Raw genomic sequence first — 15,004 nt, forward strand, 5'->3', positions numbered from 1 at the left:
TCTAAGCGTTTTATAAAGGATAACTTATTTAAACATCACAATACCTTGCTTATAGATGTGGAAACTAAAGCCCAGAGAGGTTAAGTAATATGTCTAAGATCAGCATAGCTAAGGAGTGGCAGAGCTTAGATTCACCCCACGCAGTGGAGATTCAGCCTCTGTTCCCTTAACCTTGACATTATACTGCTTCTTCCGACTCTTGCTCATGAACTATTCATAAGTGGTAGGATTTGTTCTGTGGAGACCCAAACAACTTTGGTAGATAATGTCACTTATGCCTCAGCCAAGTTCACAAGCTCCTCACGAGCACGTCCATCACCTTCCCTACAGCCAGTACCTCATCTGGTACCATACCTAATGTTTGGGCCCCCACCTTTCTCACTGCAGTGACCAGCCTAGCTCTTTTGACTTGGGAAAAAAATGAAGAAAAATGGCCTAGAAACAAATTTTTAGGAAAGTCTGATACCATTTTCCCCCAAACTTTCTGACTCTGCACACTGAAAGTGAGAATAAAGCTGAGAAGCCTTATCACAACTGAGTCCAGATGTCACTTTTGCCCTTGCCTTGCCTTTGAAGTTTCAAAGTACCCTGCCTGGATACTTCTCGGCCTCATAAAAGAGAATTACCAATATTGAAACCTTAAAAATAACCTCCCCAAACGGTAACTGCTTAAGTTTTATGGCAGGAAAAGAATCAGTGATTATATATTTGTCAGTATAAATGTCAAACCTGAGATAGGAAATGGTGATACCAGATTAGAATATCACATTGTCAACACTTCCCATGCTATTAAAACAGCAACAACAAGAAAAACAACAAAACAGATACCATTCTTTTTTAACGAAGGAAAAGAATCAACTTGGATTGTATCTTTCTTCTCAGGACATATCCCTCTGCGTACTGGGCTGGTGAGCACTGACCTGGCCATAGGCAGGCACCCAAGGGAAGAAAGGAGACACAATTGGCCCAGTTAATCCTCAGCAAAAATGCAGGGCTGAATAATTTATTTGATGGCAGAGATAAAACAGTGCAGCAAAATAATTCTGTTTTTCCTCTCTCCCATAGGTTCTGTGTCCTCCCCCAGTCAGGGAACTTAGACATCATAGTTGCTGCCCCTGCCCTTGAGGTGAAAACTGGATGAGAGTTTAAGACTGAAAAGGGCAGGAGGGCTTTGCTGAATTAGGTTACGATTTGTGCTTTGTATTTACAAAGGTAAAGGAATTTCTAAGTGCAACTTGCAGTGGCACCTTTAACCGTCGAGTTCTGTTTGCTGCTAGCCCAGCACCTCTGTAACTCTCTAAAGCTGGGGCCAGAGTGGAATTTGGAAAATCACTAGTCCACACGTCCAAAGGAAATTCTAGTTTGACTTTTGATGACTTTCTAGTTTGACTCTTACAGTCTGGGGGTTCTCTGGGCCATAGTGCTTCCCATTTCTCTTGACCAATACCTCTAGTTCAATAAATGTACCCAGAGTGTCGCTGAAAATCTTTCTTCACTTTAAAATTTACATAAAATTAGCTCAAACCCTCATTCCACATCTTATGGAAAGGTCCGCTGTTTCCCCCCAGATTTTTGCAGGTTCCTAGTGGATGACTGCATGGTTATTATATTTATATGGTTACTTTTACTCCTATTTCCTGCTACTGTTGATAGTGGTTACTAAAATCACCCCCTGGAGGTGAACAGATAATTCAGACTTCATTCCAAAATTCCCAAGGAATTGTCATGAAGCCTAATAGTTCTCCTATCGGAGTCACTCCTTTGTGGTAAGCTACTGTTTCAGGGTCTTTCGAAATACATGTATGCTACCCAGTAGGGAGTATCTTACCCCCAAAGTAATTAATCATTCTAGTAGAGTGCTTAATAAGTTCCAAAGAGTATGGGCTGTCAGCCCTGATCATTTAGTGGAAGACAGTCACTGAATAGGATAAATTTAGGGTTGTTTAGAAGCAAGAATGAAACTGGGAACAGAGACTTTTTCTAGGTGTGGGCTTATTTTCATTTATCTTGGTACTTAGTTTGGTACTTAGAATGGTACTTAGAATGAACGCACTTTTGATCTGAGGACTCATGTCCTGCTCCATTTGATTAGGGAATACAGAGGCTGCAACGGTAGATAGACTACTTCAAAAAGGAGCAAGAGTTTGATAGACTGTAGTTCATTTTTCCCTTTGTGAGAGATCTTAATATCATTTCCAGAATATGTAACTCTGGATTTTGCCACCCCCCTACCCCAGGACTGTTGAGATTTATGGAAACAAAAACAAACACTTCTAGCCCTTACTATATAGGCAAGATTTTTACCTCTAGAGCTTATCTATTCCACAGAGGTGACCCTTCTTATATGCCAGGACACAGGGCCAAGTTCCAGGACCTCAAAACTATAAAAACAATTTTAACACCCTCTAAGAGTATTTATCCACTCTTGGTTTCATTTTCACTTTCCTTCATTTCTTCTTATAGATGTCTTTATTAAAAAGTATTCAACTCATTTCTCCATTTATTTATTTATTTATTTATTTCATTATGTTCAGTTAGCCAACATATAGTACATCATAAGTTTTTGTTGTAGTGTTCAACAAATCATTAGTTGTGTATAACACCCAGTGCTCATCCCAACACGTGCCCTCCTTAATACCCATCACCCGGTCACCGTTCTCCATTTAAAAATCACTTTTCTGTTCTTACTATAAAACAACAGGCAAGAGAGTAAAAATAGTTATACATAGTTATGATCATAATATATATGCAATTTCTGAATATGTTTTACTCAACACTGTTTCATACATATTTTCTAAAGTTTCTAAATGATTTTCACTTTTAGAATTTTTGAAATTACATTAGTCCATTGAATTGAAGATGTAATTTGCTTTATTTTGTGTGTGTGTGCATGTGTGTGTGTTTTTTTATTTAGAAGTTATGGCCCCACTGTCTTCTTCAGTTGCTAAGGAGCTTAAATCTAATTGTCATTGTTTTATAGGTATTCTTTCTCCAGTTTTTAAAGAATGAGCTTGTAAGTTTGAAAAAATATTTTATGCTTTATGTTTAGCAGCTTTACCACAATATTTCTAGGTGGTATTTATTTTCATTTATCTTGCTTGGTATTCACTTTTGATCTGACCACTCATGTCCTGCTCAATTTGAATATTCACAGTCTATCTCTTCAACTATTATTTATCTACCATTCCCTCCATTCTCTTCTCAAGAAACTCTAGAGCTTCTCAGACTAACTGTTCATGACTCTTAATCTGTTCTTCCACATTTTTACTTCTTTGTACAGCATGCCAACCAAGGGTCAGGTGGATCAGCATAGATGGGGGGTTTCCCTCTCATTGTTGAGGGAGCCCAGAACAAAAGATGCCAGCAGTGTTGTGGACCCTGAGGTAGGGGGGTAGGGAAGAAAGATGAGGGGAAGGGCTAGGGGCGGACATAATGAGTCATCATGAAGAAAAGTGTCTTCAAGGCTCTCGCTCCTCCCCAACATAAGGAGGCCTCAGCAGAGGCACCTGGAAGAAGACCTCTACTAGAGGCCTCAGATAAAGATATCTAGGAATGAAGGTGCCTGGACTATGAATGTAAATATGTGAATGAGCATGACTGGCTACAGATTTTGAGTTTTGACCATGGCTCCCGTCAGATACTGCTGTGCATGGGCTGTGCACTAAGTCTGGTGTGGGGAGGACAGTTTTCCCCCAGGAAGCCTGCTAGGTTAAACCTTTATAATTGCCTAGGGTCAGGACTAAAAAAAATCAACATAGGTTTTTAACTAGAAGTTAGATTACTCAGGAGAAACAGACAATAACCAACATACCACATCATGTCAGGTCATGATAAGTACTCTGATAAAAAATAAGTCAATGTAAGGAATAAGGAGTGACAAGGATGCTATCTTCAATAAGATGATCAGAGAAATCTCCCGAGGTGGTAGCATTTTATGAGAGACTTATTCAAGTGAAAAAATAACTATGAGACTGTATGGAGGAAGAGTCTTCTAGGCAGAGGGATTAATATGAGAAAAGGCCTTGAGATAGAGTGTGCCTACCTTTTGGAGGAATGACAAGGAAGCCAATGTGACTGGAGCTGAGTAAGTGAGGGAAAGAGGTTTGAAAAGTACCAGGGACCAGATTACTTAAGACCTTGTAGGCCAGGGAAGGATGTTGGATTTAGTTCTCAGTGTGATGGAAAAGGATTTGGATTTAATTTTCAGTGTGGTGGGAAGTCATCTGGGAATTCTGAGCAGGAGAATTATGTCATCTGAGATATATTTTAAAGGATGGTTTTGGCTTGAGGAACCAGACTTGGGGCAAGGATGAAAGTGGGCAATTAGGAGGCAATTGCAATTATCCAATCAAATGGTAATGGAGGCTTGGCCAAGATTAGTATCTGTAGACCCAGTGAAAAATATTCCAATTCATAATCTATCTCAGTGAGGCAGAAGAACTGATGGAGTGGTGGCAGGAGAGGGATGAAATGAAAAGATGGGAGGTGGTGGTAATAAGGTGAGGTGCTTGATATTGAGAGTTTTTGGGAGATAAAGAAGGAGCACTTTGTTCTGGGGTCTGGTCCAAGGAGGAGATGGCTGAGGCAGAGTGGACAACAAGACCACTGGAGAGGAAAAGCACAAGAAAATGAGAGGCTCGGCACTGTGCACATGAAGCTGAAAGCACCTAGACAGGGTCAGTGAAGGAGAAGGCAGGAGAAGTTGGCTGCAGCAAGCCAGGTACTCAGATCTTCAGTGAATAAAGGGCACCTAGGAGGAAGATGAACAACAACAGCCGTGAGGGCTTAGGGGTAGTATAGCCTGATGGCTTGTACTTTGAAGGAGCTGGGTTGTTTTATTTTAACGTGTAATGATGTGTTTTCCATTTTACCCTATGTGATGCTTCATAAACCTTAATAGATCATATTTCATCAAACATATAGTATACTTTTATAATTTTACAAAATATATACAGATATTATGTATAATATATAAATATATATAATTATATATTTATAAAGATAATAGGATACATGTTAAGCTTGAAATAAAAGCAAAGCTAGTTTTAACAGAAGTATCATGTAGGCCATGAAAACTGCTGAAAAACCATACCTGCTCTACAACAGAGGCTCTCTCTTTAGTTTACTGTTAAAGAAAAAATTAGATGACACTTCTTAAAGCACGGTAAAGAAGACTATCCAAGGGGTGGAGGTGCTATTGAGATAGGCATATGGACCACTGCAAAGGGATTTTACAGTGAGGGAGAGATATTTGGCTCAACTCCAAACATAGCATGGGCAGGTGGGAATTTATAACCAAGGAGTAAGGTGGGGGCAGGGTGGGGGGCAGTCGGTGGATGGAAGATTACTAAGGGGAAACAAGGATAGGAGGGATTCTGCCCAAACCCACTTAACAGGATTCTTGCTAAGGCCAGGCCAAGGTAATCAGACACCCCCTGGGGGATGGTAGAGGATAAGGAACCTGATTAGATTCAGGCATAATCAGGTAGCAAGGCTGGGGATTCTGGGTAAACTGGGTGCTTAGCAGGGTTCTTGCTAAAACTGGGTTTTACAAGGATGTGCACGGATGGGCAGAGGAGTGGGTCAGGAGCCTGAATACATTTTGATCAAGCAAAGAGTCTTTGTCATACCTAAAAGATAATGTCTCCAAGATCTCTGGCTAAATACAAGGCCCTTTTTCTCTGGTTGCCCGGTTCTTGGCTTCATACTGTCTCCTCACCCTTCCCTTACCTATATTAGAGCTCGGCTTTGGTTATCACAGTTCTACATCTCCTCAGCCACATCTGTGCAGACCCTCTCTGGGGCATTTTCTACAGATGGTTCAGATCAGTACTGACAGCAGCAAGTGGGGGAACCTTTCTTTGAGATGGAGACAGGGGAGGAAGAGAGTATCTGCTGCTATATAAACAGCAGTACCCAGCAGACGGTTGAATATGGATATCTGGAACTCAGTGAAAGTGATTGGCTGGAAATAAGCATCTGTGAATTATTAGCTTACAGTTTGCAGTTGAATCCATGGGGATAGGAGAGAAAAACCAGAGAGAGTGGAGAGTAAGGAGAAGATCAAGAACAGGCACTTGAGATAATCAGCATTTAAGGAGCGATCAGAGAAAACTGACAAGGAGGTCAGAGAATGGGAAGGAAGAGAGTTTCCAGAAGAAGATAGGCCAACACTGTGACATTCAACAGAGTGGTCAAATAACATGTCTGAAAAGAGCTCTGAATTTGGCACTGGTGGGAAGTCAATGACAACCTTTGAGAGGGAAGTTTTGGCACAGAGGTGGGGGACAGAGGCTAGGGATGGAGGCAGCAATTGCTACTTACTCTCTCAGGGAGTTTGACTATAAGAGAAAAAGAAACTAAAAGCAGTAGCAAAGGGAATTGCTGAAGTAACTGCCAGGAGGAAGGGAGAGGGTAGTAAGCAGGGTAACCAGCTCACAGAACAAATTAAATGGGACAGGAACAGATTTGCAATATCATCAGTCTGAACAATTGAATAATTTCCTCCAGTATTGCTCAAACATATAGTTGTAAGAACAGGCAGGTAGATCAAAAGGAAAGTGTTCTTCAGATGAATTCTGCAATGGCTACAGTGGCTGGTGACCATCCTGTTGATCAGCACAAATATAGAACATTTCCATCGTTGCAGAGAAGCCTTTTGGAAAGCACTGCGCTACAGGGTCTAAACTGGATAGAGCTGAGGTCTTGATGAAGTAAAAGAACAAATGTTGGTGGAGTAATAAAGAGCAAATCTTGGAGGAAGATATCTTGCAGACAGAGATAGGTACATTGAGGTTTAAGATTTTAGGGGCAGAGCTGTTCTTGGTGAAAAGGTTCAGGGTTATGTCATGGGAGAGGAGCTGCTGAACTAGCCTGTGGATAGAGATTTTTGAAATGGAAAAGCCCAAAGAACTTTGAAGCCAGGTTGTTGGTGAACTTATCCATGCTGAAGTAGCTCAAATTGATAGTAATGGTTGGTTGGAAAGAAGAACCTTACAACTACTGCCAAAATCTTCAGTGAACAAAGTAATGACAAATGATTAGTAGCTAAAAGCAGTGAGAGAGGTGGGCACCTCAAAATGGGAAGGATGTTGTTGCTCAAGTTCCTTGTGAAGTGTGCTAAAACAAGCAGTGACTGAGGACAAAGGGTGTCCTTTAGGTAGGGCCAGATTTCAATGAAAGCATAACCTTGGGGGAAACATTTGATGGAGAGGCTGAAGATGCAGAGGAGTTTATTACAATGGAATGAGATTTGAAGGAAGTTTAGTAAAAGAAGAAAAATCTATGAGTACAGATAACCATAGTAACATGAGAAAAAGATGGTTCTTGAATGTCTAAGACGTGCATGTGGGGTAGTGGCCAGGGAAGACTGAAGTCCCAGGTGTAGTCAGAGATCTCATAAGGTTAGAAGACTACAGTTTTTGTGTGACATTCAAACAGTATATTGCTAAGGAACAAACTTGTCTATCTGATTAGGGAGGTGTCTAGATGGATCTTGTATGCCTAGCTCCTGACATCATCATAGCAACCAGTTTTGACTAGACCCAGACCTTTTCTATTAACCAAGTCCTGGGCAAGGGAGAGAATCTCGATGCATACCCACCAATGGAGTCCCAGTGAGTTCAGTAGCTGGGTGACCTAAGATGTGGAGTCATCACAAGGGACGCCTGAAGCTGCCTAGACCCTGAGCTAAATCTTCCCCATGTCATCAGAAATTAGCATGTGTACTATGTATAGCTCTGAGTGATGTCATGGAAGGCAGTGGTTGGTGAGGAACTATAGAGTACAAACTACGAAATACTTTCAGTTCCACTCGAAATGGACCTCAGAGTGATTTCCACCCCAGAGTGAAGGGAGAAGGAGGAGAGACAGATAGGAACAAATTTTTCCTATCATTACCTTCTCTGTTCTACTCTGGAGACAGAGGGAGAGACACTCTCCTGCAGCTTCTCAGACTGAGCTATTGTTAAAATTCAGATTCTGACTCAGCAGGTGTGGTGGGGGAGGGGCAGAGATTTCACATTTCTGACCAGTCCCCTGGTGATGCTCATGCCTTTAGAACACAGATCACACTTTTGATTGGTAGGTGAGGAGGGGGACAGTCAGAGGGGTGTAAGGGAAAGCCCGTATAATGTTTGGGAGGGGGGACCCGAGTCAGAGAATTTAGACCGGTCTGTTACTGGAAAGAATGGGTGGGAAGGAGAGACGATACTGTGAGGTTCTGCAGAGAAACAGTCATAAATCAAGGAGAGAGAAGAAGCCAAAGGTGAAGTCATTTCTGGGCCCAGTAGGCAATAACATAACATTGACTGTTAACTGGCAGAATTTTCAACTATGAGTTTGGTTTCTCCCTTAGGTCATCTACCCTAAAACCAGAATGAGTTTCCCCAGAGATATAGCTGCTAGAAGTTTTTACAGCAGGTGGCACTCTTACATTATCATTCGGAATTTAGCAAAGAAGCAGCAGGAGTCCCAGGATCGCCTTGTAAGGCAATTGCTGAATACAGTAAATCTTCCTTAGGTTCCCCTTTCACAGTTCCAGGTACTCAGGTAAATTTTCCCACCACCCTCCAGTTGGGAACACATCCTGTACATATGCTGCATTTTATATCTGCCAAGGGCTTGAACACAATGCAATAGGCAGACTTGTGCTGACTCTCACAGGTGCCTGAGTCCTCTGCCCTTAGAATTCAAACCACCACCAACCCTCCTGATTATGTGCTCTCACTCTGTGGACAGTTCAGTTTTGCCAAGTGCATGTCACTGTTATTTGTCCTACTCCCTCTGAGAAGAGAAACCCATTGATCAGATCAATTTACTTTCTTCTACCGCCCTCAAAGGCACCTCAAAGGAACTCCTCTCATCTCTCTCACCAACCTACCTCCTCTTTCCCCCTTAATGTCAACAACTCTTCACTGAAGTCTGGAATGATGAAGCTTTATTCAAAACCCACCCTAACATGTTCCCCATGGCAGCATTTAACTTTATATTAACTAAGAAACAGCACTTCCCACTAACCCTGCACTTCTCACCCACCACTACTTAATTTCTTGGCCAACTCTCAAGTAATTCTGTGACCCAGAATAGGTCCCACAAAACCCTATAATCGATCACATTTAAGGAGCTAGGTGGCACACATCCCTTCCACAAACTTCAGTATGTGCTCAGGGGTGAAAGCCTTCCTCTGAACTCTCCCAGCATGTCCTCCAGGGGTTGTAAAAATTTCCAGTGGCGATGCGTACTGGGAAGAGCAAATGTCTCGTACCTGGGGTTTCCCCAATACTCCAAGAGCACATCCTCACCTTCTTATCTATGATTCATTTCCAGCATTTCATTCATGCACCTTAAATTGTCTTTGACCACCACAATGCCAAAACAACCAACAGAAGGCCCAGTTCTCCTTCTGATCCCTGAAAGAGCTTAGAGAGGTCACTGAAAATAGAGGCTTTCGTTGGCTGTGTCATTTCCAAACTGTTTTACATCCTTGGGCAAGCTGGCCATGGAAGCAGCATTCATGAGGAAAACTCTATAAAGGGAACTATTTGAATTTCAAAGATATTACTCAAGGTGATACCCAACTAGTAAAGCATAATGAGGGGGGCGGATATTAAATTTGTTACCATTATCAGAAATCTTTTCACTATAGAGGGGCAAGGAATAAGGGGATGGGGAGGGGAAGGGAGAGCTTTTGGTGATGGTGTAGAAGTAATGGAGCTTGAAACAGCTACAGTGAATAGAATCAGTGTTCAGGTTATAGGAAGGTTAACAGATGGGTGGATGCATTGTCTAACTCTGCTGTTTCTCCCTGGTCTGGGATTTAAATTCACAGAACCATAGGACTAGAAAGATTCTTGGAACACTTAGTCCACCCCTTCATTAAACTGATAAGGAAACTGAGCCTCATGGTGGTTGCAGTTTGCACAAAGGCCCACATTTATTTATCAGTGGAGTGAGGACAAAAGTCCCATTCTCCAGATGCCAGTATGTAGGCACATTCCAGAGTTTAATACCTAGTTCTTCAGTATCATTACTGATAAGATAGCATCCGGGTATTGTATAAAGAGAAACGGAGTTGTTTTTTTCTTCTTCCTTCTTGTTTCTCCTTCCCTAATCTCTACCTCTCCTTTTTTAGGTGCTGCTTCCATGAAGAGTCAAGCATATTTCAACGAGACTGGAGAACTGCCATGCCATTTTACAAACTCTCAAAACATAAGCCTGGATGAGTTGGTAGTATTTTGGCAGGACCAGAATAAGCTGGTTCTGTATGAGCTATTCAGAGGCAAAGAGAACCCTCAAAATGTTCATCCCAAGTATAAAGGCCGCACAAGCTTTGACAAGGACAATTGGACCCTGAAACTCCACAACATTCAGATCAAGGACAAGGGCTCATATCAATGTTTCGTTCATTATAAAGGGCCCAAAGGACTAGTTCCCATGTACCACATGAGTTCTGACCTATCAGTGCTTGGTATGTAGTCAATGGCACGTTCAGATCCCTGGCCTTCTCAGATGAGACTGCTATGAGCAGAGAAATGTGGGGGGGGGGGAGGGGGTGGCGGGTGGCGAGGGAGTGGGAGGGTTTTGGGTGGTACCTGTAGAGAGAAGGCAGGAGACAGCCATTTCTGGGAAGTCCATTTGAAGGGAATGCAGGGTTTGGTGATAGGGAACTGAAAATCCTTTGTACTTTTTATAGTTTGCTTTTGAAGGATCAGTAAGAATTTGCTTTGGGGACAACTTAGGGCTAACTGAACAAAGTTGATGTGGCTAAGGGAAAACCACGGGTAATTTGGCCATTACTAAGTTTACGTAACTATACAGGCCTCAGATCTCTTTTACATTCATTTTTTTTCCTTTGGTCCAAGATTTCTCACCCACTAAATCTTTGCCTAGAGCTCCTAGCAAAGGTGACAGCTGATTGATTTGGGTTTTTCCTTCAACCTCCTGGAGGTCACTTATGAACTGTTTGCTGCCCAACCAAGAGCCCGGTAGACAGAAGGGAAATAACCCAGCACATATAATCCCAAAACTGACAAATCAGCTCCTCTTTTTTTCCAGGCCTTGAAAAGCCTAAATATCACTACAGACTTTTTTTTATTATAATGCAGTAAAATTATTTTTTATTTTGATGCACAGTTCTGTTAATATACATATAGATTTATGTAACCACCACTATAAATAGGATACAAACATTTCCATCACCCTAAAAAAATTTCTTCATGCTATTGCTTCATAATCATACCCTCTCCATACCCAGAAGCCCTGTTTTGAATCCTACATTCTTATCTTTTTTTAGAACATCACATAAATGGAGCCAAACAGTGTGTAATCTTTTAAGATTGGCTTCTCTTTTTTTTTTTTTAAAGATTTTATTTATCTATCTGATGGAGAGAAACACAGCAAGAGAGGGAACACAAGCAGGGGGAGTGGGAGAGGGAGAAGCAGGCTTCCTGCTGAGCAGGGAGCCTGATGCAGGGCTTGATTCCAGGACCCTGGGATCATGACCTGAGCCGAAGGCAGACTCTTAACAACTGAGCCACCCAGACACCCCAAGATTGGCTTCTTTTATTTAACATAATGCCTTTGAGACTTACCTAAGTTGTTGCATGTATCAGAAGCCTGTTCCTTGTTATTGCTAAGGAGGATTCTATTTTATCCACTCAACCCATGGAAAGACATTGGGATTTTTTTCAGTTTGGGGCTATTATAAATAGCTGCTGTAAACATGTGCAAGTGTGAACATAAGTTTTCATTTCTCTAAGGTAGATACCCAGTGTAGGATTACTAGATTCAGATTAACTTCTGATGAAACTGGAAAAGGCAGATCAACAGTGATTCTGAAACCACAGAATAAAGAAAACGCAAAAATAGAAATAGAATGAGGAGTCCTCCCTTTAAGCCTTGTGTGATTCAAACTAGGCTGCAAGAGTTTTGGAACATTTTACCAAGTGATAAATAAGTGTTTTTAAGGTATGGCCAGATACCATTGAAGAACATGGTGTGTTTTAGGTGGGTCACGATCATTTTTTTATTTTAACAATTTTATATTTATTTTAATGTATTAGGAAAAACAATAACTAACTTATCCAACCTGTGATTTCACAGATATTGTTAAGGAGGCCAAAGGAGGTAGCACCATGGCAATCTACTTTCTACAGACCACACAAAATACAAGCAGAGTACTTAAGTAATGTGTTGATACAGCAAAACTTAGAAAGGTGACATGCAAATCACTGGTTTTAGAAACAATAAAGTAAATTAGAAATTAGTATGTAGAACCTGAAAACTACAGTAACTATTGAAGAACAACAGATTTTGGCTAGCAGAAGGCGCTAGGTGCAGTGATCCTTGACAGCCATTAAAATCTGAATGGCAAACTAAGGCGAGAGAAGCTCTGTGTTTATCAAGATCTTACATTTTCCCTAAAAATGGCTGGGTTTGGCCTTCTTCTTATAGTACGTAATGAAGAAAGCTTGACAGTCATGCCCAAAACCAATATTCTGAATTTCTAAATCCAAAGTCCCCATCCACTCACTTATCAGTATCCTGCTCAGGTTTCTAGAAGATATGGCCCAGAGCATGCCAGCACCATGAACTCTGTTAGTGTCAGTCCCTTTCTGCTTCCTTAGTCTGGCAAGCTGCAATGTACCCCATGACACAGCTGGGTTCCAAGGTCAGGCTACTTCTCCATCCCAAAACTACACTCCTCAGAACAATGGTCTCATTGTGAATCTTTAGTGACTCAATTTCAGCCCTCCTGTTACTCAGAAAGCACCCCCCACCCTGATTTGGGTAAGCAGGAAATAAGCATGGCCCAAAACTCCATTCTTGAAAAATACATGTGGGGTATTTGTGGCTCTCACCATGGGCTGAGGTCCACACTTTAGATACCGAAGACACTCCTCCCAAGTGTGCCCCCAGTAAGTTCCCAGATCAGAGCCAGTTATTTGCAGTTCTCTTCTAGACACTCTTCTAGACACATCTAAATTTAGACTGATTTCTTTTTTTGTATCTTTATTCTGCTTTCAGCTAACTTCAGTCAACCTGAAATAATGGTAACTTCTAATAGAACAGAAAATTCTGGCATCATAAATTTGACGTGTTCATCTGTACAAGGTTACCCAGAACCTAAGGAAATGTATTTTAAGCTAAAAACCGAGAATTCAACTACTAAGTATGATACTGCCATGAAGAAATCTCAAAATAATGTCACAGAACTATACAGCGTTTCTATCAGCTTGTCTTTTTCAGTCCCTGAAGCAAGCAATGTGAGCATCACCTGTGTCCTGCAACTTGAGTCAATGGAGCTTCACTCCCTACCTTACAATATAGGTAAAGCTGCTTCCCAAGACTATTTCTTTCATCAGGTGTTATACCCAAAATGTTGAGGCAGATCATTCAATGTTCCCTGCTTGCCAAGAAGCCTCCAACAGGGCCATTTTGTGGTACTATTAGGAAGGAACCAGATGGAGGGCTCCTCTGAGTGCTGCTACAGGGTCCCAGAGACTGTGAACTTATACTGTACTTAAGGAAGTATGCTCTTAGCCCTGAAACTGACCCAGTCTTTTGGGCTACCTTTGGATAGAATATTCTGAAGTTTAAGTCAGAAAATGCAAGATTCCTCCAGGCTAGAATTCTTCCATTCATACACATACCACACCTACCCACCCACACACATACACATCATCATCATCATCATCATCTATACATACATACATACATACATACATACGGTACATGCTCTGAGTACAGAGCCACTCTAGATGTTGTTGGCTGCAGACATGAAACCTAAAATGTATAAGACATGCTCTCTGCCCTCAAGTATCTTCCAATAAAATCAGAAGTCCATGATGTACACACATGAAAAACTGGCTTTTAAAAAGATTGAATTGGGATCTAAAGCATATCCCATGGAAATATGCAACTAAATTTAAAAACAAGAGAGAATGGTAATCAGTTTTATAGACATTTGGAGGTAGGTAGGTTCCTTGAGAGCCAGGGAAGTCTTCCTAAAGAAAATGGGACCTTAAAACACCATAAAAGATAACTGGGCTTTAAAAGTACAGTGAAGGGGTGCCTGGATGGCTCAGTCGTTTAAGTGTCTGCCTTTGGCTCAGGTCATGATCTCAGGGTCCTGAGGTCGGGCCCCATGTCCAGCTCCCTGCTCAGCCAGAGAATCTGCTTCTCCCTCTCTTTCTGCTCCTACCCCCACTCATGCTCTCTCTCTCTCTCGCTCGCTCGCTCACTCTCAAAAAAATAAATAAAATCTTTTTAAAAAGTAAAAAATATAAAAGTATGGTGAAGAGATGACAGGTGTCAGACTTGTGGTTTCCTGAACAGAAAGAAAGAATTCTCAGACAGCATCCAGGCTTAGAAGGTGAGAGGACCAAAATCAATTAACAGTATTTGATATGGGCACAGGTGGTGATGGTGGGCAAATGTGTCAAGGAAAGACTAAGAAGCAGAAATTCTTGTGGCATGTTGACAGTGTAGTATAGGGTCCAGTTCAGCTGGAGGAAAGGGTTGAAACTAAGCAGTGTCTGCTAAAAGAAGTCTAACATTTTAAAGTCCTGGCTTTGCCCTGGGGAAAATGCATCCATGTTTGAGACCCCACTTTTGAGGAGCAGTAACTGCAAGATTCTCCCCTGGAATAAAGACACTCTGCACCCACATCGCCCCTATCCCTGCTTCTTCTGATCCTGACCCCCCCTCTTCCCACACATCTACCTTCTGCTTACCTTGGCCCCTTCTCCAATTCTGGCCCTTTGGTTTTTCCTTTCCTAAGGCATCCATCCAACTCCTTGCTTCATCCTCTAACTTTGCTGCTTCCTTTCTCCTGCTGTCTCATTGTTCCAACATAACTCGGTCTATGGACACATTCATATGGGCAGCCCCTGGAGCCAGTCCCTCTCAGTAAGCTTTACCAGTGGGCCAATCCCTTCTCTTGGTACCGATTGCCTTCCGCTAAGACATATCTCTGCCTCTGAGAACCCAGTAAATAGGCCAC

The 15,004-nt window shown here is 41.8% G+C and overlaps 1 protein-coding gene across 3 annotated transcripts in view; it reads left to right on the forward strand.

Annotated features, from left to right (window-relative positions):
* The window catches only part of CD86 (CD86 molecule), a 65,634-nt gene that overhangs the window by 36,101 nt on the left and 14,529 nt on the right, over nt 1–15,004 (forward strand). For all 3 annotated transcript variants that reach the window (XM_028110662.2, XM_028110661.2, XM_028110663.2), the window contains exons 3-4: nt 10,133–10,468; nt 13,027–13,329. In XM_028110662.2, coding sequence (XP_027966463.1) covers nt 10,133–10,468; nt 13,027–13,329 — 639 coding nt within the window. The remainder of the gene's footprint in view (nt 1–10,132; nt 10,469–13,026; nt 13,330–15,004) is intronic.

Source organism: Eumetopias jubatus, unplaced genomic scaffold (genome assembly GCF_037043125.1).
Source record: "Eumetopias jubatus isolate StellerSeaLion01/CBP00866 unplaced genomic scaffold, mEumJub1_p1.0 scaffold_1, whole genome shotgun sequence".
Classification (NCBI taxonomy): Eukaryota; Metazoa; Chordata; class Mammalia; order Carnivora; family Otariidae; genus Eumetopias; species Eumetopias jubatus.